Here is a 19164-nt window from a genome sequence, read left to right as displayed (position 1 = left end):
AGCTTTGATTTTGACTTCAGAGGTATTATGCGTATCAAGAAAGCTTGATTTTTGGATCACAGATAGTGTTGTGCACCTCAAAAGAGCTTTGATTTTGAACACACTTCAAGGGGGTTTTGAGTTTTGACTTCAGGGCATACTATGCGCCTCAAGAAAGCTTTGATTTTCGTTTCGGACATATTATGCACCTCAAGAAAGCTTGACTTTTGACTTTGGATTGTATTATGCACCTCAAGAGAGCTTTGAGTTTTGACTTCAAGGGCTATTATGCGCCTCAAAAAAGTTTGACTTTTGACACCAGGGTGTAGTATGCGCCTTAAGAAAACTTAAATTTTTTAGCTTTGAGGGATTTCAATTATGCGCCTCGAAAAATGGCCTTGGCTTGGGCTCCCCAACTTGCTATAAGAAAGTTGGGCCCGATTGTTAGCTTGAACTGCAAATGCTGCTCAATCACTCTGCATCTTTGGTTTTCATCAGGCATGAGAAAAAGCTCAATAGGCATCAAGCTAGTAATTGAATTGAGGTGATGCTACAATTTTTGCTACAAACTAAATAACAAAAGTATTTTAAACCTTTAAGCGTAATCGTTTGTACAAAGATTTAAGCAAATAAATATCCCTTTGGCCAACAAGGAAATGATATTGCTTAATTATCTAACATGTTTTTTATCATTATTTTATGGTCTTTCTTTGTTAATAATCATTCCGTCTATTATCTTAATTCTTACCGATTCTTGAAATACGTATATAGGAGTATTGTATGGTGATGAGAATTAATTTGAATCATAATTCCTATTACTACTATACTGATAAATATAAAATATTCAAGAACGTTCACTCTCCCCTTAAAAATATTTGCTCTTTCAGAAATTTTTGTTTATCAGGAACTTGATTGAATTCTCTTAGGATTCTTGTGCTCTTCCACACACTTAAACTTTATGTGTCCTCCGATTGTAGAATCCTCAAATCTCGCATACAACATTAACTCAAAATTAGAAGAGTCATATACTTTAATCAACACAAATCATGGTGAATTTTTTTTACAGTACGTGATAACGTTCACTAATAATTTACAAACATAATTATTTTCAAATAACAAAAAAATATTTATAATTATGACAAGTTTCATAAAAATACATAATGATTTATCCTATAAATTACAAAATTATTATTACTAACATCTAACAGGCATTTTATATCTTATAAGTTTTAAAACCATCCATGAGCTTAGCCAAACGCCGAAACGTTTGTCAAACTAAATAAATAAAATGATTGAGGAAAAGAAAAAAAAGAAAGAAAAAAAGCATCAGAAGTGTGAGCGTTGACCCTTGACTGCTCAAGGTCCAGATCCGATCCAGCAAATAGTTGAAGACTAGGATTACATCATCATCTCTCTCTCTCTCTTTTCTTTTCTTTTCTTTTTTTTTTTTTTTTGAGTGATAATTTAGAATGAGATGTAGTCCGTTGGAAAAATAGCCGGCACGAATTTGGAAGCTTATGAAATAGGAAAATGTATTAAAAAATACCCACACAAATTGCCATATTTTTTGCGTTCTTAACACAGTCGCATTTGATAATGACACTTTCTTTTGTCTTTTCATCATTATTTTACCCCTCAATGTGATCGTACTCGTGCCCTATAAAGCACCACCCACGCACCTCCAACCCTGTGGCTGCTGTGCCATCTCTCTCTCTCTCTCTGTCTCTCTCTGTTTCTTGGGTGGTAGTGTGTGTGGTGTGTGGGAGAGAAAGCAAGGATCTTTAAGAATGGGAAGATCGCCTTGTTGCTCAAAGGTGGGGTTGAGGAGGGGGCCTTGGTCGACCAAAGAAGACACCTTGCTCAGCAATTACATTCAGCAACATGGTGAAGGCCAATGGAGATCTCTCCCAAAGAAAGCTGGTAAGTTGTAGTAACTGTCTTTTGAGTGTGTTTATTTTTTGGTAATTGCAATTTTGGTCCCTCAACTAATGGTTATTTGCGAAAACAGGGCTGCTGAGATGTGGGAAGAGTTGCAGACTGAGGTGGATGAATTATCTCAGGCCGGGGATTAAGAGAGGGAACATCAGTGAGGATGAGGAGGATTTGATCGTACGGCTGCACGGGCTTCTTGGGAATCGCTGGTCCTTGATTGCGGGCAGATTGCCAGGTCGAACGGACAATGAGATCAAGAACTACTGGAACACACACCTTCTCAAGAAACTCAAGAGCGCCGGAATCAACCCCAAACCTCACAAAGATTTGCCGAAGCCACCCAAGGTCAAGAAATCGGAAGGAGGCGCCGCCGGGAAGAAGCAGAGGAAGCAGAAGAAGGCTGTTGTGGCCGCCGACAATGAGAAGATCAGCAACCAAGACGGAAGCAAGTTGGGTGGTGGTGGTGGCGGGGAGGAGCCGCCGGCGAGTAAGAGCTCCGAGGAACAAGTCAATAATCCTCCCAAGACTAAAGTCTATTTGCCGAAACCCATAAGAGTTTCCTCAGTATTCTCAAGGACCAGCAGCTACGACAGCCTGGCCAGTGGAACGTCGAGCAGCGACGGCGGAGAAGCGGCGGAGAAGGCGGTTGAGGTGGTGTCGTACGTGCCGGTTGAGTGGCCGCCGCTGTTTGAGCTGGAGGACACGAACTACGGGGTGTGCGGCGGCGGAGAGGAGGATGATTTTCTGGGTGGCGGGTATATTCTGCCGGTGCTCCACCAATCGGACTCGATATCCAGTGATGTAAATATGTTGGAGAAAGTGTACGATGAGTATCTGCAGCTTCTCTAGACCTCCAAAATGAAAAAAAAGTAAGAAATGGAAAAATATAAATAAATAAAAAAACGTTGTGAGTACTTCTATTGTGTTAATGTGCTAACTACTTATTAATTTTCTGTTCTACATATTTTATTTTTTAATTATTTTTATTAATTATTAGCATTCTTGCTTGAATATAATAAATAAATTTTTTAAAAATTTAAAATAATAATTAAAAAAAAGTAACGAAAACCCATCAAGAAATGGGTCACAATCACTTTGTCCCTCCAAATTTTGCACTGTCCCTCACTCATTTTCACATTCACTCAAAATTATAAAAGGAATAGATTGGGATCTCACTGTCCAAGTTTTTACACTAAACCTCTTTGTATTCCAAAAGAAGAAATTAGGGTTTATGGTAATATTCATCCCCACAAGTGCCAATCATGAACAAATTATAAGGGTAGAGATGTAATTTCGTTCCTTTTTTTTTTCTTTTTTAATGAAATATGATTCAGTACATTTAAATATAAAAAGATTAATTAAAAAATATCTATAATTTCAAATTAGAAACTAAATCCAGTTGAAATCATAATAATAATAATTTATTATGAATTATATGTATTTAAGAGATTCGATCCTAATTGTGAACTTCAATAAGATTTCTTATTTATTTTTTATTTCTCTTCTTTCTAGGATACAGATGCCTCGAATTTATTACTCTTTTTATTAAAAAAGATTTAATTATTTCAGCATGAATATTTATTTATCTACAAATATATATATATATATATATAATTTATGTGATTGAGTAATGGTTGAGAAATCGCCATGTCATATATTTATTTTATTTTTAAGAAAAGTCTTAATTATTAAATATATACAGTATGTGGTGTGATGATACATTAATAGCACTGAAGTGTGTACTTAATTTAAGACCTTTTCAAGTCCCATCGAAATCCTTTCCCACGACTAAAGTAATAAATAGACTTCCTTCCTCAAGCTAATGAAAATTAAATAATTTCATAATAAAAAAATTTGGGATAATTATATTTACGCTCCCTTATCTATGGTCTATTTACATAAATTATTTTTAATTTTTGCATAATTATAAAAATTACTCCAAACAGTCAAAAAAAATAGGAATAATTTGTATAATGATGCTAACATTTTTAGGGTGTGTCTGTGTGTGCGTAATTTTTTTAAAAAGGAATGGTTTGTGTAAGTGATAATGCTATTTTGGTGGGTGTATGTGTAATTTTAAAAAGAAAAAAATAATTTATGTAAACATGCAATAAATCAAGAGGTGTAAATATAATTATTCCTAAAAAATTTACTCCAGCCAAATAATAGAATTAGAAGTTGAATTCAAATACATTTCGAATATATATATACAGGCAAAATTACATACTGGGTCCTATATTTTTAGGCTGTTAACACTTTTTATCTTGTAACTTACTCAATTTTTATATTTAGTCATTTTTTAACGAATTTAGTCCTAAATATCTCACATTTGGTCAGTTTTTGACAAATGTAGTCTTGTGTTGGTAATTTTGATCCTAAAGACCTACAATCATAGGACCAAAAATAATATCTGTTACAGTGTGAAAGGGGCCAAATTTACCAATATAAGATTAAATTTATCAAAAAATGATTAAGTGTGAGATGTTTAGAACTAAATTTGTCAAAAAAATAAAAAAAAGTAAATGTGTAAATGGAATAAGTTACAAGATTACAAGTGCTAACGAGATAAAGTAGTGTACAAAAATAATGTTATTTTTTAAAAAAAAAATCATACATAACGAACATGTTAACTGCAATTAAAAATGTTACAGAATTTGAAATAAAAATTCATTCCCCCTTAATTTTCAATATTGCCAACTTTATGCATTGGATTTATGAAAATTTTTATTATACGATTACATATATAAATCAGCGATGATCTCGATATTATCACCTTGTGTTCTTTAATTAATTTATTTATTACAAGATTTATATATTTATATATATATATAATAAAATATTAAAGACTAATTAAAATATAATAAACGACTCTAAATTAGTTAGACCTAAAAACTTGAGGTCAAATTTTAAAAACTCTCATTTAATCACGTAAAGAAAGATTAGTGACAAAGTCGCAAATATCTCCTAGAGAAGTGTTAATGAATGGGAAAGCAACTAACTATTATTTAAATGTGAAAATATTCATAGTGGTGTAAACGTAACGTTTTGTGGTTGATTAAATTAGAAAAGCACGATTTTTTCGTGCCTTCGACTCCTAATATGACATATGTAGGTTCAAAATACTAGAAAATATATACGGTTACATATATAAGGGTCAATTGCCCTTTTTCGCATGTCCTTCTCCTCTTCGGCCCACTTGGTTTTGCTCAAACGATAAAGTTGATGCTTCGTAATTAAGAGATTTTGTGTTTGAGTTTCGAAAATATAGGTATTTATCTAATTTTTTTATAATAATTTATTAAATAAATTATATCTGATACCCACAAAATTAATTTAACTACATAAACACATCATATTCTTTGTAAAATTATATATACTCACCCAAGGTGTTTGTGTAAAATTCCAATGCTGAACAGGGAGGTTTACTTTTAATTACAACTATAATTTTAAAAGACGTTCTTATAATTTTGTAAAGGGCATGGGGTGTTTGTGTAATTATGTTTAATTTTAGAGGGTATTAATATAATTTAGAAATAATTACACTCTCCTCCCCTAAGATTTTATTTAATTACACGTAGACCCCCCGTAGTTTGAGATATTACATTTAGTACCCTTAAAATTTACTTTTGTCTAACAAATAAGCCCCCCATTAGTCAAAATTCATTGAATTTGTTGATATTAAAAAAAAAACTGAATAATTTATCCTTGATTGATTTAAAATTGATTTATTGCAAGTCAAATAATTTTTTTCGAACTAAACTACACTTATAACGATGAAAATATACCTCCTCACATACATTAACGTATAAAGACGTATGAGAATAACTTGATCATAAAAAAAAATTATTTGATTTGCTATAAATTAATAATAAGTCAATTGGGCGTAAATATAGATTGTTTTTTTCAATTTTTTTTATTAATATCAACAAATTCAGTAAATTTTAACTAATAGAGGGACTTATTTGTTAACAAAAGCAAATTTCAGGAATGCTGATATATTTTTTTCAAACTATAGGGGGTCTATATGTAATCATATCAAACCTAAAGGGAGAAAAATGTATTTATCTCTATAATTTGCCCTAATTTATTTGTTTCTTGATTGCATTCCAATTTATTTAATATTTATATAGCTATTATTTAATTATTCCTGAATATATCGAATAATATAACAAATGGTACTTTAAAATTAATAATAACAATATAATAAAATTTCAATAATTGTTAATTGATAGGAAGTGGTGGGGTGGTGGAACAAGTAAAGTGCATAGCAAATACTCAAGTTGACTATATTTAAAGCAATTTTGGGAATTCAATTTCGATGGTTTCTGCTGTGTATATACCAAAGACAGCAGACAGTCCATACTTCTTAACTGGCAAATCTTAAATAGATGTGACGCAGATTCAGCTCTCACCTAATATTATATTATATATATATATATATATATATATATAATAGATTAGATATTTAAATTAATTAGAGAATCGCCGCTACAAGAAAGTAAGTGCAAAAATATCAAAAGGCAATTTTAAAATTATCACTAGTAAATATATATTAAGTGACAACGATTTTGATATTTATCACTATATAATTATTAATTATAAAAATTATGTATAAAATTGTCACTCTCTAGACAATACAAATTTAATGACAACTATTATTTGTTGTCACTAGATCGTCACTATATATGTGTCATTAATTGCATTTAGTGACAACTTTGTATACAATTTTTTCACTACTTCTTCCTAATTATTTTCACCAAATAATATAAAATTTATTACTATGGAAAAATAAATATTTGTGTCACTAGATATATATAATTAGTGCTTAGTATTAAAACTGTCACTTGATTATTATTTTTTTTGGTCACTAATCTTCTACTTTTTTTTATAGTGCACGACATGAGATTCTTATTAATTTACTCATTTATAGGTGTTGTACCACACAAATATCCAAGGTATCTGCTAATACGTCAGGGAAGAACGAAGGTCTCTGGAGCTGATGTGTGGCGATACTCTAAAAAATAAAGGGCAATCTACAAGAGAAAAATACATTAGAGCCAGGCCAGAGGGGACTCCAACAATGGTTCTCCAACGATCAAGTCAGTAGGAATCTCAAATGGTGTTTTAGAATATAAGAGAGATAGAGTGACCAAACTTATGTCTGGAGGTGGAGAGCCATATTTATATATGTTGGTAGAGGATTTGATTTTGATCCAACGGAGAGCAATGGGTCGCACATATCTAGCTGATAAGGACAGAAAGTGGTCCAGAGGACCAAAATTATGCAGAATGAAAAGTGCCACGGCTTAGCAGTACTTTTCTGACATTATATTTTTCATGCTTCGAGGTCTCTAGTGACCGTCAAATGAGCTTTATCTTTTCACAGGACCGTTTTTTGTTTCAAGGTACCTTTCTAGGCTTCTGTCAATCTTATCCTCTCACAAAGTCTTCCTTTGTATTATGAAGGTCTCTAGTGGGATGTATGAAATATCTCCACATTACTAGAAAATAAGAAAAATAATGTTTGATAATTATATCCAACTAACGACTTAATTAGTATGTTAATATTAATGTATTTATACTTTTTTATTTAAAAAATTATAATAAATATTTATTTATTTTTACAAGATGAAATAAAATCAAAGTGATGACGCACAAGATAAACACGCAAATTGAAATATTGGTGGGGTGGAGGAAAAGATGGAAACGGGTTATTAAATAGGTCAGTTGGATGAGAAGTCAGAACTTTATTGCAATTGTGGTATTATATAATTGGAAAGTGGTTATGACTTCACACTTTCCATTATTAGTGTCTGTGTCCGGAAATCGACGACGGCTGCACCAAATATCAGCTGGGAGTGGAGTGTGGAGTGATGTATGTTAGCTCTCCATCACTGTTCACTGATTGGATAACTAATTATTTCCCAAAAATAGATTGAAGTGAGAAACAAAAATTGATCTTATATCTGTACTACACTTACGGGTGCTAATTGGATCTGGCCCACGAAAACTCACTCCGGACCCACCTTATTCAGAATCTCTCCGGACCCATCCCTAATAAGACGGGTTTGGGTTCAAAGAATGAAAATCGGAGCTAGCAATGGATTCGTCCAGGAGAACTCGTCCTAGTAGAATAATTTAATATATAATTATTTTGTTTTTCTCTATAAATACTGACAAAATATTATTTTATCTGTTTGTTATTAGGTACTTATTCAATAATTAATAGATTGAAAATTTGTTGCACATTGTTTGACGAAGAGGAAGATGAAAAAGTAGCTATCGATGTGTAATTGCTATCAATTAGGGGTGGCAGATGAGTCGAGCCGCCTCGACCTTGAGCTCCTATCAAGCTCGAGCTTGAGCTGGATTTTAAGTGTTAAATACGTAACAATTTAAGTGTTAAATATGTTAAATAAGAGGAATATAACAATTTAGCTAAATATGTTTTTTTATATAATAAATATTCATTTAAAGAAGATTAATTAATGCTCACTATTTTACTGTACTAGCAGTCATGACGCACCAGCTCTTTGTGCATTTAAATAATATTTTATATTTTAAAATATATTATAAAGATGACTAAAATATATAAATCAGCAAATCATATTTCAAATAAAAAAAAAAAAGAAGGAAAGAAAAGTAGACCGACTTAAGCCATTGTCAATACAACAAAAGAATTAGTATACTGGTGTTAAAATGACGTAGAGTCATTTTAGTAAAAATAAAATAAAATATAATTCCTATTACTTTTAAAACTATTTAATTAATTAAAATTATAATTATCATACTTAAAAACTGATGTGGCGGTATAATTACTACCATTTGTAAGAATAGAGGGTCTTTCTCTTTCATATTAGTATAGATTAATACTTTGACGTTGGATCAAAGAGTACCTGAAGTTTCTATTTTCTACTCCACTTTTTCTTTTAAGAAATTTGGAAAAAAATAGTTAATTAATTTTTTTTTTGAATAAACAAAGGAAGTTGTTGCAAGTATCTTATTTTAGGGTAAATTATGCTGATACCCCATGAATTAGATTTTATTACACAAAGACCCAATATATTTTGCAAATTATAAGTATATCCCTTAAGATTGTAATTATAATTATAAGTACACCTCCTATCCAATAGTAAAAATTTACACAAACATCCCCCTAGTACACTGCACTAACATCCCTCAAAAGTATACCTATAATTTTATAAAGAATATAAAATATTATATAATTAGGTCTAATCTTAGGAAGGTATCGATATAATTTTTTATTTTTTTTGTTGTGCTAACATTTGAATATTTGAGTATCTTTCTTAGTTTTTATTGATTTTTATTATTGATAAAATCAGCCCCTCAATCAAAGGACCAATAGCATGGAAAACGTGGGATTGGTTCAATCAAATATAATCAAAGTGATTCTCGATGCAACAAGATTTCAGTGAGGAATATGATTATTTTTAAGCAATTATAAAATAAAATTATATATTATATTAATGTAAAAATAAATAAATTATAATATGTAGTCGATTATTATATTTATCGTCTCCATTGATTTAAGAGCCCATAATATATAAAAAAATACTTTCTTTTTAGAATAAATTGTAACTAGAAAAAAAAAAAAAAAGCAAGCAATTCCACTCTGATATTTTAAATTGAGCAAATTATCCCATTTGAAAAAAGAAATAGCAGTTTACCTCCTTAGATAGGGAGGTAAATTGCTTCATTTATACAGAGAGGTACACTTTTATTTTTCTTATCATAAGAGGATAATCTGTTCATTTACAATATTATATGGGTAAATTGCATTAATTAAGCCCTTTATAATTAAGGCAGACACAAGAGAAATTATTTTTCTTTTCTAGCTACAATATAAATAATAATAAACGTCTAGGGCATCATCGCCCTTTTTTGAAAGAAAAAAAAAAGAGAATACATGAAAGAATTAAAAATTTATGTATAATTTTGAAAATAAATTACGAACAATCTCCCCTCTGTCCTTGTTCAATGTATTTAAAACGTATAAACTACTTCTCTACTTGTATTCAGTATTTTTTTAAATTTCATTTTTTGATAATATTTTCCTACCCGTATTTTATCTCTCTATATATATTCTACCCATATTTAAATTATTTGAAAGGCTTTTTCTCTCCACAAAATCTTTTGGCTCTTCTAAATAATTGAACGGTGGAAAGTAACTAAAAAAAAAAAAGGAAGTATAGTACAAAAATAACAGCAGCCACCAAACAACAAATACTAGTTCTGTGGTTGCATGTGCCAATTAATGGTACAGACTCCCACATGTTTGGGATAAAAGCAGTGTTGGTGATGAGGCGGTCCCCCAGACATGGACAAATTGAAATTTTGCTCTTTTATGTCAAGATTCGCTTTTGGATTCGGATATCATGTACCTGATTTTTATTTATTTATTCATATGCTACTTTGTAATTTATTATTTTTATTGCATTTATTGTGTGAAATTGAAGTATTTTTTATATTGTAAAGGAATAATTATATATTTTTTTTTAAGTTTGAAAAATTATATCTAATATCTTGATGTTTGTTTCTGTCCCATAAATAAACACTATAAAAAAGATGGCTTAGTAGCAACGGAAAAAATTAGCTTCAGGCTAATTAGTGAGTAGAATTCTCGTTGTTAATTCATATAATTTAATACAAGAAATTTACTTGCTAATGAATTTAGCAAGGAGAATTTACTTGCTAACGAGTTTAGCAACGAATTGTCTAAGATATATATTAAACAATGTAGATTAGCAACGAAAATTTTGCTTATTCATTAGCTCGACAATGATTTCAGCATCAAATTTTTTTGTAGCTATTGAGTCGCTTTTTTTTGTAGTGAGCTACATTCATTAGCCAAGTTCACAATATTTGCTGATATAAGCAAAAAAAAAAAAACAAAAAAAAATTGAATGGAATTTCATATATATCCCCAATTGACATATTACTAATATATTGCATGTCAAATAAATCTATTCTAACCAAATTACCTTTATGTATCTTCACATGCTAATGAATGTAAGTAGGTACCGTCTTCACTCTTGTAAGAGTAGTTTAGAGAGAAAAAACTTGTTTGACTAGCAATAAGATCGTACGTCAATTAGGGGTAAATGTTTTATTGTATTTTTTATCGATATTAACAAATTTTGTGAATTTTACTAGTAGGTGTACTTTTTGTCGGACAGAAACAAATGGCTATTATACTAGGTGTAAGTTTTCAAACGACATAGGAGGTTTACATATACTTACACTAAATATGAAAAATAACAATATAATGATCCTAATTATAAATTACTACGACTGAAAAATCATAATTATAGACACATCTACCACTATCAAACAAAATCAATATAAACAATTTAAATTTCAACCACCGATTGATCTAACATTTTCCATGAATGTGCAAATTCTTTTACTATGACATTTATTTAAATATATAGACAAATGGTCACGTTTGTGAGAGTCAGAATTTAAATCCAAACCCTGTTATAAAGGATAAGTTTTGGGACCTCAGCCTCGAGACACAGTCCTCATTGGGCAACTATTAAATGTTTTGGGCATTCACATGTTCAAAGCTAGCTGGAAAGCAAAGAAAGATATTTGATTGAAATTTTAGTAAAATGAAATTGAAATAATAAAAGTCTGTCTTGATAAATTAATGTTGCTGAGGATGTAAAGGTGGTGAGCTACCAACCCCAAGTTCATAAAGAAAGATGGGCATTTTGAAAATACCAATTGCCCCATCACTTCACAATAATTACATTATTTTTAGCTTTGAATATTTTAAAATAATGTAATTATTGGCAGAACATTAATTAAATCATCTCAAAAACTTTTTTTCCTTGGGGAATATCCCTTTCTTGGAGCAAATTAATAATAATATAATTTTGAGAAACTTACGACTTGTAAATGTTGGTTAATTATGATAAGTATAGGGTACGTTTTTGGAGTGTTTGTTGATTTTTATATTTGTGATGGAAATAGGTTGTAATAAAATATAAGTTTAATTGTAGTAAAAATTAGAAGTATTTGAAAATAAAAGTGAAAAGTGGAAGAAAAGTGAAGTTATTATGGGACATGTGATAATTTAATATTTATAATTTTATTAATAAGTTGTACAAATTGGTTGAGAGTTGTGATTTGCACATGATTTTAAGGGACAAGAGTGTAGAGGTTCCTATAAATCATGGTAAATATTGGATGGAAGTAAAGAAAAAAGAAAAGAAAAGAAGAACAGGGAGCTCACCCAATCCTACTTTGTGTTTGCTATTTCTTGTTATGTGCAACTAAAATAAAATGGTGAGATGAAGCTTGGCGGAAACATCATTTTTGTTAATGATTTTGCCTGCAAAGTGCCAAAATACAATATGCCCACATAAATAATATGAGGAGTTAAATCTAGTAAAACCTAATTAATTACAACACAATTTTTTTTATAGTGTTTGATTAAAATTGGGTAAAATCTTTTTTTTTTATCCTGTTAAAAAATGTTATTTTCGTTTTTAGCATTCTCTTATTCTCTTTCATTTTCTCCTTAAGTGAGTTTTCATATTGTTTAAAAGAATGATCATTTATTGTTGCATTGATGGAGGGCGTGGATAGGGGTGGCAACAGGGTGGGTCCAGCGCGGATTTTGGCGGCATTAGACCCACCCCACGAACTTCAGGATGGCTTTGGACCTGCCTCCACCCGATTTTTTTTACACCGCACCCCGCCCCATCCCAGTACAAAACCCGTCGGGACGGATCTAACTCGGTGGACCCGAAAATATTTTTATTTTTTATTTGTTGTACAAATATAAAAAAAAAAAAACTCAATATATCAGTTACAAATAAATTTGTTCCTCAAATATTCAAGTCCAAAATAAATTCACAAATCAAAACAAATACAACATCATCATTTATCTTCTTCCTCATCAAGAATTGTGGGACAAATTTTTAATTTTTCCAACTGTTGAACAAGTATCTAACAATAAACAACAAAAAATATAATATTTTATTAATATTTATTCCACCAAAATGAAGTAAAATAAAAGATATAATTAAAATTTACTTACCATTTATCTCATTCCACAACCAACGGCAAGAACATATCAATCCAAAGTAAAATATATATTATATATTATTTGGTCGGATCCGAGGCGGGTCTCTATGAACTCGAGACCCGCCCCAGACCCGTTACCAACCCCAGCTAATATATTTTGGACCCGAACTTGCCCCATTAGAGGCAAGTTCGGGGCGAGTTCTGTCGGGTATGGATCTAATTGCCACTCCTAGGTGTGGATCGTGTTGCCAAAGATGGGGCAGGTTCGAGGCGAGTTCTATCGGGTGTGGATCTAATTGTCACTCCTAGGTGCGGATCGTGTTGCATAGTCCTTTTCAATCGAGACTCTTTTCTAGTAAATTGTTTAATAATAGCGAATATAATCTAATCATATAATTTATCCATATCACACTCAATCATTTTATAGCAAAAATGTTTAGGAAACATATAATTTGTTGATAAATTACTCAATTTATCATATTACTGTCTATACCCAAAAGATTTATTTCAATAGATAATATAACCATTATAGTGGGTGTGAGTTTGAGTACTATTGCTCATTGACAAACCTACTTTTATAGGGAGAAATATATTATAATTGTTTTTCCTAAAAAACGTTAATTATTCTTCCTAAAAATAAATTATAATTGTTCTTCCTAAGACATATATATTATGATTAATCTTCTTAAAAGGATTATTATAGTTATTGTCATTCCTATTTATAAGGTTGTTACGGTCGTCAAGTAGATTATTCAATTGTTATACCAATTCTTGTGCCATTTTCTATGGTGAAAATCTTAAATTATAATATTAATTTGTTTGTTGTCTACTAATACTAAATTCTCCTAAATTTCAATCTAAATTATTAAACCAAGAACTCATATAAAATTTTACCCTTTTTTCTATTGTTAGGAAAATATTAAATGACTGAAGTCTTGTGAATAAATTTAAATATGAAATGTGTGAGTATTATTTTGTTTTATATAAATTATAATTTATATTATTATTTTTAATTATATTAATTGAATTGATATATTGTTTAAATTTAAAAATCTATATTAAATTAGAGGGTTATGTGGGGATATGAACGCAGACACGACAGTGGGCATATTATGGGGTGGCTTCGGGGATTTAATTTAGTTTGTTTTCTTTATTGGATGACGACATTCTTTCTCCATCATTCCGCTTTTTCTTGAAAACAAACCCTCCTTTTATTCGTCTCTTTCCTCAAACATAATAAAAATATTTATGGTATAAATCAATGCATATTCTTCACTTTTTATTCTCTCTTAGGCTTGTTCGAGGTAATAAGCTTTATTTATATTAATATCTTTGAAATTTGATTAAAAAAAAATAAAAAAGTTGTCTTTTGTAAGATTACAGCAACACTCCGTAAAATTATAGTTGTAATGATATTTACATTCTCTATCTCGAAGCTTAGCTTTATTTATATTAATATTCTTGAAATTAGGTTAAAATAAAATAAAAAAGTTGTCTTTTGTAAGATTACAGCAACACTCCGTAAAATTATAGTTGTAATGATATTTACATTCTCTATCTAAAAACGAAGCTTAGATAAATATCTTTTAAAAAATATTACACTTATACCTTTTACGGGTAGAATTATAATTTTATAAAAGATAAAAAATGTGTGTGTATTGACGTAATATTAAGTGTCAATGTAATATTCCTAAATAGAAATATAATATTTTTTATATATATAGCAATACTTTTCATAATGAACTGAAGATTACGAACTCTTGTGTTTGGATTTTTTTGGTTACAGAATATTCTAAGTTTGGGTACTGATGCTCCCACTTATTTGTTTTACTAAGAAAAAATGGTTTTCTTGAATTATAGGAATAAAAACATTAAAATAGATTATTGTGAAGAGAAAAATAGCTTTCTTGCGTTACGAGAGCCTTTGGCTAAATTTATTTAAATTACTTTGGAAGTTCTAATGTTTTATGTAATATATTTTTAGAGTTGATAAGATGTTGGATTTTATTATAAAAATATAAGCCGTTGAAGAAATACGAAGCTTCTAAGATATTAGTAATGATAATTTTGTAATTAATATGATTAAAATTGAAAAAATTTGTGAGATTTCAGAAATTAGTTAAAAATTTCTCACTTCTTTTTAAAGGAGCTTACATCCTCCTAATTACATATTTTATTTTTAGATCTTAAAGCTCATTTTTTAAATAAATTACCTAATATTTTTTCAACATTTTATAAGTACCCATGTATCTTAGAAGATGTTTTAAAAAATTTATATGCTCGCCGCAAATACCATCTAAATTAAGGATAGGACCTAATTTAATTGACGAAATTGAGATCCTATATATGATTCGGATTTGTGTAGATTTAAATTTTATTTATATGTGGTGTTGGTTAACTTTGGTAATAATAATAATTTATTTATTTTAATAATAGTTATTAATTAGTTATTATTGTTACTATTTTTAGGAGAAGTAATATGTCTACTACAGATACTGTTACCGTAATGCATAAGATACACCTCAAACCTTCCTGCAAGAAAACCCACAAGACAAAACCGTGTTAGAACCACATCGGGAACGCCTGGTAACATAGGTCATATGAATAGAATGTATAAGGTCGTATAAAATATTTCAGCAACAAAAGTTGTACCTGATGCATGAAAAACAACTATTTAATTTTTTTTCTAATCATGCGATTTCATGTTAACCATATACATAAAAACAATAGGATGGTAAAGGTAAGTCTATTCGTATTAAGATTTTGGAAGTATTGGAGTTGGATCTTGGCGATCCAAAATGGATGACGAGGGTTTAGAGTCGACTGCAGTTTGAAAGTGAGATGGATGTAAAGTCTTAGCACGATGTTCATTAGAGGACCCTAAATCAATTATAATTATTTAATTTTAATAATTAATTTATCATTATAATCAATTCATTTAAAAAAACACTAAATAAATAAATGAAACGGTTACTTTCTTGTCCCCCATGTCTTGGAGATTTTTATCATTTGAAAATATCGAGTTGATGTCATTCACCACTAAGCTAAATGATGGAGGTCACCTTTCTAGACGATGTCAATCTTTCATGTCTTTCTCTTTCATTATTGAAGCATGCTAATAAACTTGTCTTGTGCCTACTTCATGTCATAATCCATCACTCAAAAATTTGAATAATTTATGATCAATACAATATGGTCCAGGTCGAGCCATCGTCCATAAAATAAATCTAAAATCAATACAGATGTCAGAAATATTAGGATTGGGTCAGCAAAGTACGCGGACAATCAAGTTAGAGATATGATCCAATGGTCCAAAAATAAAGCAAATATAATAAAGCATCTAGTATAAAAGCATACATGCATGGTATTGTTTAAGACTTGGTATTTACAGATCTTGGCAATTTATACAACCCTAGCGGGCATCATGAGATTTTACCACTGACTTGAGTAGGTTGGGTTGACCTGAACCCAATAAAAAAGCTCGTTCACTAGAAGAAATAGATTTATTCCTCCTATTATAAGTTACTACAGGTTAAGAATTATGATAAGTAGATACTATTCATCACAAATAAATAAAATTAATGCGAAAATATAAGTTTTAACTTTGATTAATCAATATTTTCTATGATTTTAGTTATTGTCACTCCTATAAAAATAATAGCTAATAGTCGTTTCACAGTTGTGGTTAATTAATTAGAAATTATTATAATTTTTTCTTCTAATTATAATAAAAAAAATTATATTTTTTTCAGTTACGAACCTTATTGTTGGTATTTTTTAAAAATGCAAGAACTATTTATACCTTTTAAATACAAAAACGAATATATGTATATATGTCGGAACATGTCTATATGCGATTAAGACTAAATTTGAGGGGAAGAGAAAAGGTGACAACAAATGTGACTTCAGACATAGGAGACAAAAGCATGCAACACGTTAGCTGGTTCCGTCAAACTCGGAATTGAAAGGGTTTTTGTCTCTTCCGAAATAAGCCAACGGTGCAAATTTAAAGAAGAATAAATGAAAAAATAATTGTGGTAAAAATTGAAAAGTACAATAGAAAATAGTACGTGCCAAACAACAAAAATATTAAATACTGTTTCCCACTGGTTTGGGGGTCAGAAAAAACAAGTATTTGTGAGGGCCCTCATCTCCAGACAAGTCAGTCGTGTGCGTGGTTTAATTTGGTACATTTTCCCCCAATAAAATTAAGAAAAACAAAAAAGAAAACCATAAGTTTAAAGAAATAATAATAATAATTTCAATGGGTTGTATTTTAGAAAAATAAGAATTAATATTTATTATATATTAATGCATGTAAGCTAGGTGTAATAGAAATGATTCTTTAAAATATTGAAGAATTAGGGTTTGGAGTTAAGGGTGGGTTGGAAATGGACAAAAAAATAAATATATTTTAAGGGAATTTAAAATCTTTAAATTTTGGTTATTTTGCAGATGCCCCCCTCAAAATTTGTATTATATCATTGAAGCACATTGTGCCCTGGAGTCATTTCTGGCGAGATCATGGCGGCCGGGGAATATCATCATGTCCTTACCATGTGCCTTGCTAAGGAGAAAAATGAGCCAGCAGTAAAAAAGAATGTCCAAATTAGAGATGGAAAATGGATGGAAATTGCCTATTTGGAAGACCAGCAATCAAGAAAGACATATTGGACAAAAATAATAATATCAATTTTTATTCAATTCTTTTGTTGGTAACAATAAAGTTAGTGAATTTTCATTAACGGATAGACTTATTTGTTAGACGAAAGTAAACCTTAGAGGTGTTAGATGTAATTTTTCAAACCATAAAAAAATTTATACATAGTTATACCAAATCTCGTGGGAGGGAAGTACAATTATTCTTAATATATATGCACTAGTTGATATATATGAAACTGAGAAAATATTTGAATTTAGATTGATGGGAAAGTACTGCATGATGTGACTGGATAACACTGAAACACGTTTTGTGGTGGATGCTCTGAGAATGCTAATGATTATTTTAATATAAGTGATTAAAATGATTGAAAATTAAAAATTATGATGAATACTAATTAAAAAATATATAGATTTGGTCCAATAATTATGAAGGGGTGCACTTTCAGTCCTACCCGATCTAAAAATTGCAATTGAAGACTATGATTAAAAGAAATAGCACACTTAATTCAAATCTTGTCAAAAAAAAGCCAAATTATTCAAAAGTTATAGCATACCTTCCGGGTGATTGAGTCAATTTGGATTTTTTTTTTTAAATACTCTCAGTCACTTTTGTGACCTAACATGAGAAACGTAGGAAAAAAGGGGTGGTACACAAGTACTATTCTTTATATTGACATGACCAAAATTGTATTTTTCTCTACTTAAATAATTACTGTTAGGCAACAACTATTAGTCAAATTTTTTGCAGGTGGGTCGAAACATTAACCATAATTAAAACTCGTGCAAATATATTAACCACAACTTAAGAAATAGAAAATATTGATTAATTGTGGTCAAAATTATAATGTTCACACTAATTTATTTGACAGTGATAAATAATATTCATTTACTATCATTTTTAGTCATAATTGTTTGTAATTTAATAAATAAATTCTCTTTTTTTTTTTGGGTAGTAATTTTGAAATTTGAAAATTTGGGAAGATGAAAATAGAGTGGAAAATTATTGCTCTGCTTTTTCAAAAGATTTATGATGATGATGATAAAGATTTTTGCAAAAATAATTTCTCTTTCTCTTTTTCCAAAACGTGAAAATGCTGTCATCAAATGAGAACAAAATGCAGCGTCCTGAGGCTGTAAGCTTTCACGTGGAATTTTTAAACAGTACGTCATAAGATTGTACGTACACGCCCAAAACCAAAGAAAGAAAAACTTATATCTTATACCCTACAAATTGTTTTCTTTTTTTGTTTAATTATTATCATCATCATCATTATTCTTACTATTATTATATTTTTATATTTATAAAAAGATGAATGTAATATAATATATATGGAGTGAGGTTAATGTAATATATTTCTTTTTATTTATAAGTACAAAATTATAGCATAAAAATAATAAACGAGGGTAACATTTATGTAATTTATATTGATAATTTTAGTATTTTTTTACCCAAATTCTTACAAAAGAGAATCATGTATAAAAACAGTAAATCGTCGGAGAGAGTGTAATGTAATTTTAATTTTTTTTGAAAAAAAG

At 29.7% G+C, this 19164-nt stretch overlaps 1 protein-coding gene across 1 annotated transcript; it reads left to right on the top strand.

The window, feature by feature from the left end:
• Positions 1656 to 2825, top strand: LOC105156033 (transcription repressor MYB5-like). Its single transcript, XM_011072060.2, has 2 exons — positions 1656 to 1899; positions 1988 to 2825. Exons 1-2 carry the CDS (start codon positions 1767 to 1769, stop codon positions 2758 to 2760), a joined length of 906 nt encoding a protein of 301 aa, XP_011070362.1. The 5' UTR covers positions 1656 to 1766; the 3' UTR covers positions 2761 to 2825.

Source organism: Sesamum indicum, linkage group LG2 (assembly GCF_000512975.1).
Source record: "Sesamum indicum cultivar Zhongzhi No. 13 linkage group LG2, S_indicum_v1.0, whole genome shotgun sequence".
Classification (NCBI taxonomy): Eukaryota; Viridiplantae; Streptophyta; class Magnoliopsida; order Lamiales; family Pedaliaceae; genus Sesamum; species Sesamum indicum.
Note: the sequence above shows the minus strand (reverse complement) of the source record. Positions and strands in the feature narration are given on the sequence as shown.